General features: G+C 36.5%; 1 protein-coding gene and 1 long non-coding RNA gene across 12 annotated transcripts; one reads left to right on the forward strand and one right to left on the reverse strand.

Annotated features, from left to right (window-relative positions):
- The first annotated feature begins 74 nt into the window (after positions 1 to 74).
- LOC122279189 (U-box domain-containing protein 35-like) lies at positions 75 to 8,382 on the forward strand. Of its 2 annotated transcripts, XM_043089607.1 has the most exons (11): positions 75 to 437; positions 1,433 to 1,557; positions 1,754 to 1,872; positions 2,614 to 2,825; positions 2,908 to 2,956; positions 3,641 to 3,941; positions 5,327 to 5,428; positions 5,521 to 5,949; positions 6,603 to 7,358; positions 8,141 to 8,224; positions 8,303 to 8,382. In XM_043089607.1, the coding sequence occupies exons 1-10, from the start codon at positions 251 to 253 to the stop codon at positions 8,213 to 8,215; spliced, it is 2,355 nt and encodes a 784-aa protein (XP_042945541.1). In that variant the 5' UTR covers positions 75 to 250; the 3' UTR covers positions 8,216 to 8,224; positions 8,303 to 8,382. The 2 variants fall into 2 exon arrangements, with proteins under 2 accessions (XP_042945541.1, XP_042945532.1); XM_043089598.1 differs by having other exon boundaries at positions 8,141 to 8,382.
- On the reverse strand, positions 3,510 to 9,070 carry LOC122279199. 10 transcript variants are annotated; one of them, XR_006229514.1, is made up of 5 exons: positions 8,690 to 9,070; positions 7,708 to 7,776; positions 6,916 to 7,524; positions 5,516 to 6,824; positions 3,510 to 4,047 (listed from the first exon to the last, which is right to left on the reverse strand). It is a non-coding gene; the product is annotated as an uncharacterized LOC122279199 (long non-coding RNA). The 10 variants fall into 10 exon arrangements; XR_006229517.1 differs by having other exon boundaries at positions 5,516 to 6,839; XR_006229516.1 differs by having other exon boundaries at positions 5,516 to 5,917; positions 6,578 to 7,524.
- Between the last annotated feature and the right edge of the window lie 11 nt (positions 9,071 to 9,081).

Raw genomic sequence — 9,081 nt, forward strand, 5'->3', positions numbered from 1 at the left:
AAGTGGTCAAAGGCATCTGAATTTTAGTTTATTTTTTGAACAGATTCTAGAGTATTTTTGAGGCTCTCAGGTGGGTCTACTAAATAACACATTGAGGGTGGTCAAGTTACGTGAAGACCAAAAAGTTTTCTCCAAGTTCTGAATTTCTGGGTCACCGCACCACCTGGAATTGTTTGTGAAAGGTTGTTAAAAGATTGCATTATGTTATTTTTCACAGTAGGATCAGTTTGATCTGTATCTACAAACGAAAATGTGGCTTCAAAGAGGAAATGTTGGGTTAAAGACCAGTGCAGGAGGAAATCATGGGTTTATTGCACTTGCCGTAGACAAGGAGAAGGGAAGCCAAGCAGCTCTCAGGTGGGCGATTGATAATCTTCTCACCAAGGGCCAAACTATTGTTCTAATCCATGTTGTTCTCAGGGCATCCTCATCTCCATGTAACTCTCTCTCTCTCTCTCTCTCTCTCTCTCTCTCTAAGCTTAGACTGTTACCATTTGCAATGGATTAAATATCATTAATTTTCTCTAAAAAAGGCCCCATGATTCAACAAAAGTGTACAATGAAGAGATAAATTAAATCTCCTCTCCGTGTTTTTTCACAAAAACGCTACTTATCATTCCACACAATATACTTTACATAATTTAAAATTATTTTTTTTTATTTTTTTATGCAAAATGTATATTAACATTTTAATATGGCAAACGTTTAGTTTTAAAGTTTGATGGCATTTTATGTATTTTTATCCCTTGTACGTAGTTTGAAGTTGGTGCGAGATAAATTTTTCCTTTCATCTTAATATGTTATTCTATTGTGACTTGAGGAAATCTAATACAGTCCTTTTTACAAGCTTTTAATAATAATAATGATTATTATTATTATTATAATAGTATATAAAACTTTTGACTTCATTAATTTCTACTGTAATTAAAATTTCCAATAGAAAAATTCTCCTTACTAATACTTATAAAGAGTGTAGTCCTAAAACCCTTGCCCGTTTTCGTCTAGAAAAAATTTTATTGGTTGATAAATATTAAAGACACGTTAATTTATAAATTTATTTTTATAATATTTTTTACAAGTTTAATATTTCTCAACAATAATATATACATTGATGATATATAGCAAAAGCATAAATCAATAGGAACGGTTCAAAATGTGAATTACATGCATCCAAGCAACAAAGCTTTTGGTGTCATTCTTGCTAGCAATGCTACTACCTCTCTGCGTCTTCTCTTCTATCATTTTACCTGATAAGAAATTATACTTACAGGTAATAGATTGTGTAAATGTTATGTAAAGGGTTTTTAAAAATGAATAAATATGGAATTCATAAGATTACATAACACTTAGACATTCTAGACTATATCTAACATGAGCTATTATTCCCTTTGAATGCAAGATTACGAACTCTAGTTACTTTTTATGGCTGCAGATGGGGGCAGCCAGTTCATAATTTGTGACAGCAGCAAAGCAGCTGCCTCTCCACACGCACAAAAACTTGAGAAGGAAACCAAGGATCTATTCCTCATCTTCCACTGTTACTGTGCTCGTAAAGACGTACGTTGGTTTTGGGGAGTTCCCGATTGTTTTTCTTTTGTCTTTTCCTGCGATGAGAAATGTTCTCAGGCCAAAGAGCCATTGTATATGACAATATGTTGTATTTCTCCTGATGATACGAGCTTCATCATGTTCTTTCTACCATTACTTGTTTTGGTTAGTTGTTGCTCACATGTATGATTACATTTTGTCTCAGATACATTGCCTGGATGTTGTACTCGAAGACACGGATACAGTAAAAGCATTGACAGAGTTCATTTCCTATGCTGCAATAGAGAACTGCGTTCTTGGTGCGTCACGACATGGATTTATTAGGTAATTGCCTCACCAATATATATTGCATATTCACTTCAGCACCATTAGCAACAACCCTTAAATCTTTTGACATAATCGAAGGATAATCGTCAAAATGTTGCATGGGTTTGAAAAACTGTGTTGAGCAACAGACTACTCTCATTTTCATTCTTATTTCCAAGTATTACAATGTTATTAGAGCTACATAATATATTAATTTTTAAAAAATAAATTAGCAAACTAGAATCATCATCCTTCCCTTATTCAATCTTTAACTGGAATAATTTGAAAACACTTAACCACGATCTTCCCAAGTTACAAAATTCAAATAATTGAGTAAATTGAAGAGATGCTTTAAACAAAGTAATCATTATCAACATTTTTTTTTCTACTTAAAAAGAACTTTTTCCATATTCGAAGAAAGTTTACAGACAGGCAGGTCCAGTTTCCTGTTAGTTGTCATCCTCAATCAACTGGAATTTACCCACTCAATTCATACTATAAAAGAAGTTCAAGTAATTCATCTCAATTGAATAACATATTTTCAAATCTTAGTTTCAATTATTTTAAGGAATCACATCAACCGAACCATGTTTTGTGGGCAAGCTTAAATTGAGGCAGCAGGTTCAATACTTAATTGTATGGCTGTCATTCAAGGGACAGTATATTATGTTGAAATTCAGAAATACATCCAAAATACTAGCTTCTATATATGCATTGACTAATGCTAGTTTGCTTAGTTCCAGTAGTTCCCTTATGCAGATTCAAGACATCAAGCGTATCGAGTAGTGTATCCAAAGGGGCACCAGATTTCTGCACTGTATATGTGGTCTCCAAAGGGAAAGTTTCTTCTGTACGAAATGCTGCTCGTCCGGCTCCCTATGTTTCTCCACTACTTGACCATATTCAGAAACTAAGTAACAGCATTGTAAAAGCTCCTGAAACACCCCCCAGACGTAGCATGAATATAAGAGGTTTGTTCCTCTGATGTCAAATACAAACTTCCCTCAACTTCTGTTTATTAAGTACTGATAAATATTCATCCTTTATATGAAGCTGATAGGACATCATTCAAGCCTCGAAACTCATGCGATGACTCAGTCAGGTCAGTCAGGATAGACTTCCCCAATCACAGATTATATGATGCAGTGAGCTTTATTGTGGATATCGATCGTTGTTTGTCCATCTGTCCACAATGAAAAAAGAATTTGATGGTTTTTTTAGAAACTTCTACAAATTTTAGAACTGACAGAGTAATCCAGATGAAAATTTGAGCGAACTCCTGTCATACTTCCAGCATAATCAATGTTTAAATTCTTAAAAGGGGACAAGAGGTAGAGAGAATGCCTTTATGTTTCCTTTGTTTTTATTAGCTGTTTGATAATCAAATTTTGACTGCCTCTTATGCTCTGCTCAGCATCAACTGGCTGATATTTGAAAGCTCACGATTGTGAGCAGATTCTTTTATCTTCTTGGCAAGTTGAGCACTTTGAATTTCAAGCACCACCCTGAAGAGTTTTAGTCGTTTGAAATCTAAATACATGACCAGATTATGTTAGAACTTTTAAAATTGAACTTGTTCCATTCAATTCATTTGATCTGATTATATTTGATTCAATTTTTTTTTTTATTATAATCATTAGATTGGATTATATATAGAATGATCAGAATAGACTATAATTTGATTAATCTACCAGAAGTTTATATGTACACACATGAGGGAACAATAATCAACATAAAAGAGTGCTGGAATACAGGTTTGAATGCCATTTTCCGTGACTAAACACAGGCCACAATTCACAAAAGGAGGAAGAGCTTTGAATGTGAGGTGCAATCTGGACATGTCCGAATCAGATGCTGACATATCCTTTACAAGTTCTGGAAGGCCAAGCACTGATCAGACGTCTTCTTCCCTATACGATTTTTCTGATTCGGCCCCAACCTCGCGGTTTTCAACCAGCTCAGATCAAAGCACAGGATCAATCCAGTTCAGACCCAAGTTGAACGATCCCAACTTTTTGCACGATTTATCATTCTCACAGGAGAGCAGTAGAACATCATCTTCATGGTCGTCGCAAAACTTGGCAACGGTATGATCCTCTTAGAAACAGCTTTTCTTTTTATCAACTATCCTATGCCGTAAGCAACCATATGCACGTGTGACATAAGTAACCAGAAATATTCGATAACGGTAATCTGTTCGATAGTGATCATATACAGAAAAGATGAGGATCAAGTCATTAATTTGTATTAGCAAATTCAAGATGGGGAAAAATGGCAGTTTATTCTTTTTAGTTTTACCATTTCTGGAGAAAGTAACAGTTCTGTTCATTGAATTTCAAGAGAATAAAACAAATGGTATCTGCTCTCAAACATGCAGATGCAAGAGAGCAAGACGCACAATCAAGTGAGTAATCTTAAAATTGCATTAAAGACCTCAGAAACGAAGATTTACTCATTGAATTAAAGAAATATACTAGTTTTACAAAATAGGATTTATGACTCTATAAGTTAGTTATCTATCTTTTGCACGATATTATTCTGAATTGGTATTGCGCACGCTATCATGTATACGGTGGAAGCGTGTAGCAGAATTCCAACTTGGCAAGGGCGCTAAGCTCCACATCCTAACCCAGCCTGATTTCATTCAAGGAGCATACTTGTGCTGAATTTTTCAAACCTAGATTTGGTGAAACCGCCACAATTTAAGGTTTCTTTTGGTTGGTTTGCCAAAGTATAGAGCAACCCAACTCAACGCCTAGGACAATAATATATGTTGCATATGTAATATATTTGTACCTAGAACTATCAAACATGTTGCATATAATAATATATTTGTGTTTATTTCACTTTTAGTGATATAAATCCTGAGGATTTGCTAAATTCAGATACAATGTAAAATTTTAAACCAACTAAACACTTCTATATTTCTGAAGTTTCTCATAGTAGGATGAATGGTGGTGCAACAAGCGCCTCCACCCCCCCCTCCCTTCCCTTTTTCTAGGAAGCTTAGAGAAATCAAGCCATTTAGGAGCCAATGGAAATGCCTGCCATGTCCATTCTGAGAGCTTGAACAAAAAATATCCCTCCACAACTTGCTATTTTTTTAAGAAATTTTTCCCAGATAAGCAAAATTTTTCTTTGATACCATTCCAAAAATACACAGCAGATAGAGTAGAAGAAATTATACAGAGGATACTTTGATATAAACGAAGATGAAATACTTCCAATACTCCCATTTCTTATGAATCTCACATTAAAAAAAAAAACTTTCAATGTTCTACAACATATCTTAAATCCCAAGAGGATTATAAGAATGCAATAGCCTACCCCACATAGCCAAAACATGTGTGGACCTTCAAGTACCAATGTTGCTCAAAAAGATGGTATTATGTTTAGGTCACCAAATGACTTCCACATTTTGTTACTGTTTGAGTCAGATAACTTCCACTTAACAGGTATTAAAAACATACAGGATGAAGTGGAAGCTGAGATGAGGAGGTTGAAGCTAGAGCTAAAGCAAACAATGGAAATGTACAGCAAAGCATGCAGCGAAGCCCTTACAGCAAAACAAAATGTACTGAAAAAACAATTCTACTATGCGCATTCTCAACACTCAAAGATAATACCTAATGTTGTACTTACCATAGGCAATTGTACTTACCATAGGCAATGGAGCTGCAACATTGTAGACTTGAAGAGGAGAGAAAATTAGAAGAGGCAAGACTATCAGAGGAAGCTGCACTGGCAATAGCAGAGCAAGAGAAAGCCAGGTGCAGGGCAGCCATGGAAGCAGCTGATGCAGCAAAGAGGATTGCAGAGTTGGAATCACAAAAAAGAGCAAATGCAGAAATCAAAGCTCTCAAAGAAGCAGAGCAAATGAGGAAGGTATTAGATAGTCTAGCCCAAAGTGATATCAAATACAGAAGATACACCATTGAAGAGATTGAGGATGCAACGGAATCCTTTGCTGAGTCTCGCAAGATTGGGGAAGGAGGCTATGGCCCTGTCTTTAGGTGTTACCTTGATCATACGCCAGTTGCAGTCAAGCTTTTGCGTCCAGATGCTGCTCAAGGGAGATCACAATTTCAGCAAGAGGTGAGGAACCAAGAATATCATTTGCCTAACAGATACAAATAAAACACTTGAGACAACACAACTCAGCTCCATCCAAAATCAAAATAGCAATAAAAAGATAAAACCAAAAAACCAATTGAAACAATATATGCAGAGCAGCAGATTACAACATGCATTATCAATTTTGGTTATTGATACATGAATTTTAGTTGAATAAAAATCCACCACAGTTTCAAGTAGCCTTGGCTATATAGACTTGATACGCTTGTCATAAATGAAAGATGCTGATGCCATTGGCTATAAGAATCTACAAGACCACTTGGTCAAGTAAGAGAGAACTGTAGTGTCCCTTTCACAAATACAATAGAAAGGAAAACACCATTTTTCAATCTAGAATTTCACATCATACATTGAGCAGAATGCTACAAAGCAGGTGTATATGGTAAGGTAACCGGTGAACAGCTCAAATATTTTATTCGAGGTAGGATCTGCAATGATAACCATATGATTAATACTTTACAACAATGAATATTTCCTTTCTACCAAAATAGCTTGTGAAACTACCCGATTAGAAACTTCATTTTCTTAACTGCTTCCTCCTCAATATGACAAGAAAGTCACCAATATAGAACTGAAAGTTGATTCTTACATCTTCCTTGAATATTCTATTGCAGATTGACGTACTTAGCTGTATAAGACATCCCAATATGGTACTCCTTCTAGGAGCATGTCCTGAGTATGGCATCCTAGTCTATGAATACATGGCTAATGGAAGTTTAGATGACCGCCTTTTCCGGAAAGGAAACAGCCCAGTTCTCTCTTGGCAACTCAGGTTCAAAATTGCAGCAGAAATCGCCACTGGGCTACTCTTTCTCCATCAGACAAAGCCAGAGCCGCTGGTACACCGTGACCTCAAGCCAGGAAACATTTTGTTAGACCACAACTATGTCAGTAAGATTAGTGATGTCGGATTGGCAAGGCTTGTACCTGCAGTGGCTGAAAATGTAACACAGTACCACATGACGTCAACAGCCGGAACTTTCTGCTATATTGATCCAGAATATCAACAAACAGGAATGCTTGGTGTAAAATCTGATATATATTCCCTGGGAATCGTGCTTCTGCAATTGCTAACAGCCAAACCCCCAATGGGCCTGGCTTACTATGTTGGAAACTCTATTGAGAAAGGCAAATTCACAGAGATGCTGGACCCAGCTGTGACCGATTGGCCAGTAGAAGAAGCCTTGTGCTTTGCAAAGCTATCACTTCGATGTGCAGAGCTCAGACGAAAAGACAGGCCAGATCTTTGCAAGGAAGTACTGCCAGAGCTCCTTAGACTGAAAGAACTAGCTGAAGAAAAGATGAACCACGTCCTCTTAGGTGGCAGTGCTGGCCTCTCTCCAAATCAAAGCATTGTCTTAGTGCAACAGGTAAGTTCCAAAAGGTAGATTATCCGGAGCATTGGACACTGAATCAGCCATGATACCGTTCCATTAATTTAACTTGGCATTGAATGGAATTAAATCTTCTCCAAATCAAGAAGTAACCATATAAAAGGCAATACGATAGTTTTCTTTGTGCTGTAGACAATTATTCCTTGAAAAGAAAAACAAGGCCAGTCAATGGACCCTAATATCACAAAAACAAGTATAGGAAGAACACCCATCTACACCGAAGATTGAAACTGTTATCCATAATGCAAAATATTAACACATTTGTTGAAAGTTATATACTTCGGAAAAAGAGCAACCATTGGACTCAATAAAAAAGCATACCTACCATAGGTGCTGCAGGAAAGTCTTTGGAGACCGTCCTATGGCAGGCAGGCTATGAGATCATCATTGATAACTGAGCAAGAAGACATAAACAAATGTCAAATAAATATATTTCAATTTGTCATTAAGACTGGTAGCGTACTGGAAGGAACATCTCATAAAACTGGATGATAGAATCATCAAAGTGGTCTCCAGTATCATCAATAACGCATTAAAGGGGAAGCATTTAATTGTAGGTAAGGCCGTCCTTGGTGACCTCAAATGCGTTCATTTAATTTGCTATTAGTTAGAATTTATTTAAGACTTTAGAGGGTCGAGAAAAAAAAAACATGCCATTGCATATTATGGACTCTGCACAAAAACAGATTGACTAACTTGTAAAAGTCCTGAGTTTGGACAATTATGAATGTATGACATTGCTAAAGTACATTTTGCAGGATGTTATGAGTGATCCACTCCTTGTGGACTCAGGAATCTCAAAGAGCAAATCAAGCACATCTTCCTTGAAGTAAGATAGTCAGGTATAGATCGGTAGACATTTTCAGAAAAAAGCATGAAGATCAAAGTATGAAATTTGCTTTATTTACGTTGATTCACAGGATATTGCTAGCAGGTCAATGTGAGTACCTTGAGGCAGCATTGTGACTGAAATTTGTTCAATAAATCAAAATTTGGTCCATATCAGTATATGAATTTGTTCAACTTACTACATAGACCAGGCGCTTGTTCTTTCTTCGACAATATATTCACATACTGAGAAGATTCAGAAGGCTTCCTCTAAGCATGGTACATGAGGTTTCTATTTTGGAAATTGAGTTTAGAAAGTGAAATTTTTTTTTGTATATATAATGATGGATAATGAAGTGCAATAAACTATGAGGGTTGATGTTAATTCACTCAAAGAAGATTTCACGCAAGAAGAACACACAAATATGGGTGCAACTACAGAGGAAGGAACATCAATGCTGTGAATGTTGAAATCAAACCTCGTACTTGCCAAGTCGCCACCTTCCTCTTGACCCAAAACAACCACCCTCCGCACCTCCTCCAACCCTGGCTTCTCTGTTGCAAGTCAAACCCACAGTTATATTCACTCCGATTCTCGAGTTTCACAGACAAACCATGTTCCCCTTCTAAACGAAGGTGGCGACATCAACTGGCCCAAAAATACCCAAAATTTCGCCGAATCCTGAAACTTGTAGACCGAACATGGTAGTTAATACAACTAATTTTTCCGATGGCAATGCGTTTGGGACAGTGCAAATTGAGCAACTCAGGATTGTCTATATTAGATTTCGAGGTTCTGGACAATCCAATTCGATGTTATAAGTTCGTAGACATCAACGAAAAAGATTTAGAGGAAAAAAAAAAAAAAAAA

Source organism: Carya illinoinensis, chromosome 1 (genome assembly GCF_018687715.1).
Source record: "Carya illinoinensis cultivar Pawnee chromosome 1, C.illinoinensisPawnee_v1, whole genome shotgun sequence".
In the NCBI taxonomy this organism is placed as follows: domain Eukaryota; kingdom Viridiplantae; phylum Streptophyta; class Magnoliopsida; order Fagales; family Juglandaceae; genus Carya; species Carya illinoinensis.

Bases quoted from the DNA above. Each gene is read 5' to 3' on its own strand.
- LOC122279189 (XM_043089598.1), top strand. From the start codon at position 251: ATGTGGCTTCAAAGAGGAAATGTTGGGTTAAAGACCAGTGCAGGAGGA. The intron at 438-1,432 runs GTAACTCTCTCT...TTATGGCTGCAG, and splicing joins CAGGGCATCCTCATCTCCAT to ATGGGGGCAGCCAGTTCATA. The intron at 2,826-2,907 runs GTTTGTTCCTCT...CTTTATATGAAG, and splicing joins ACGTAGCATGAATATAAGAG to CTGATAGGACATCATTCAAG.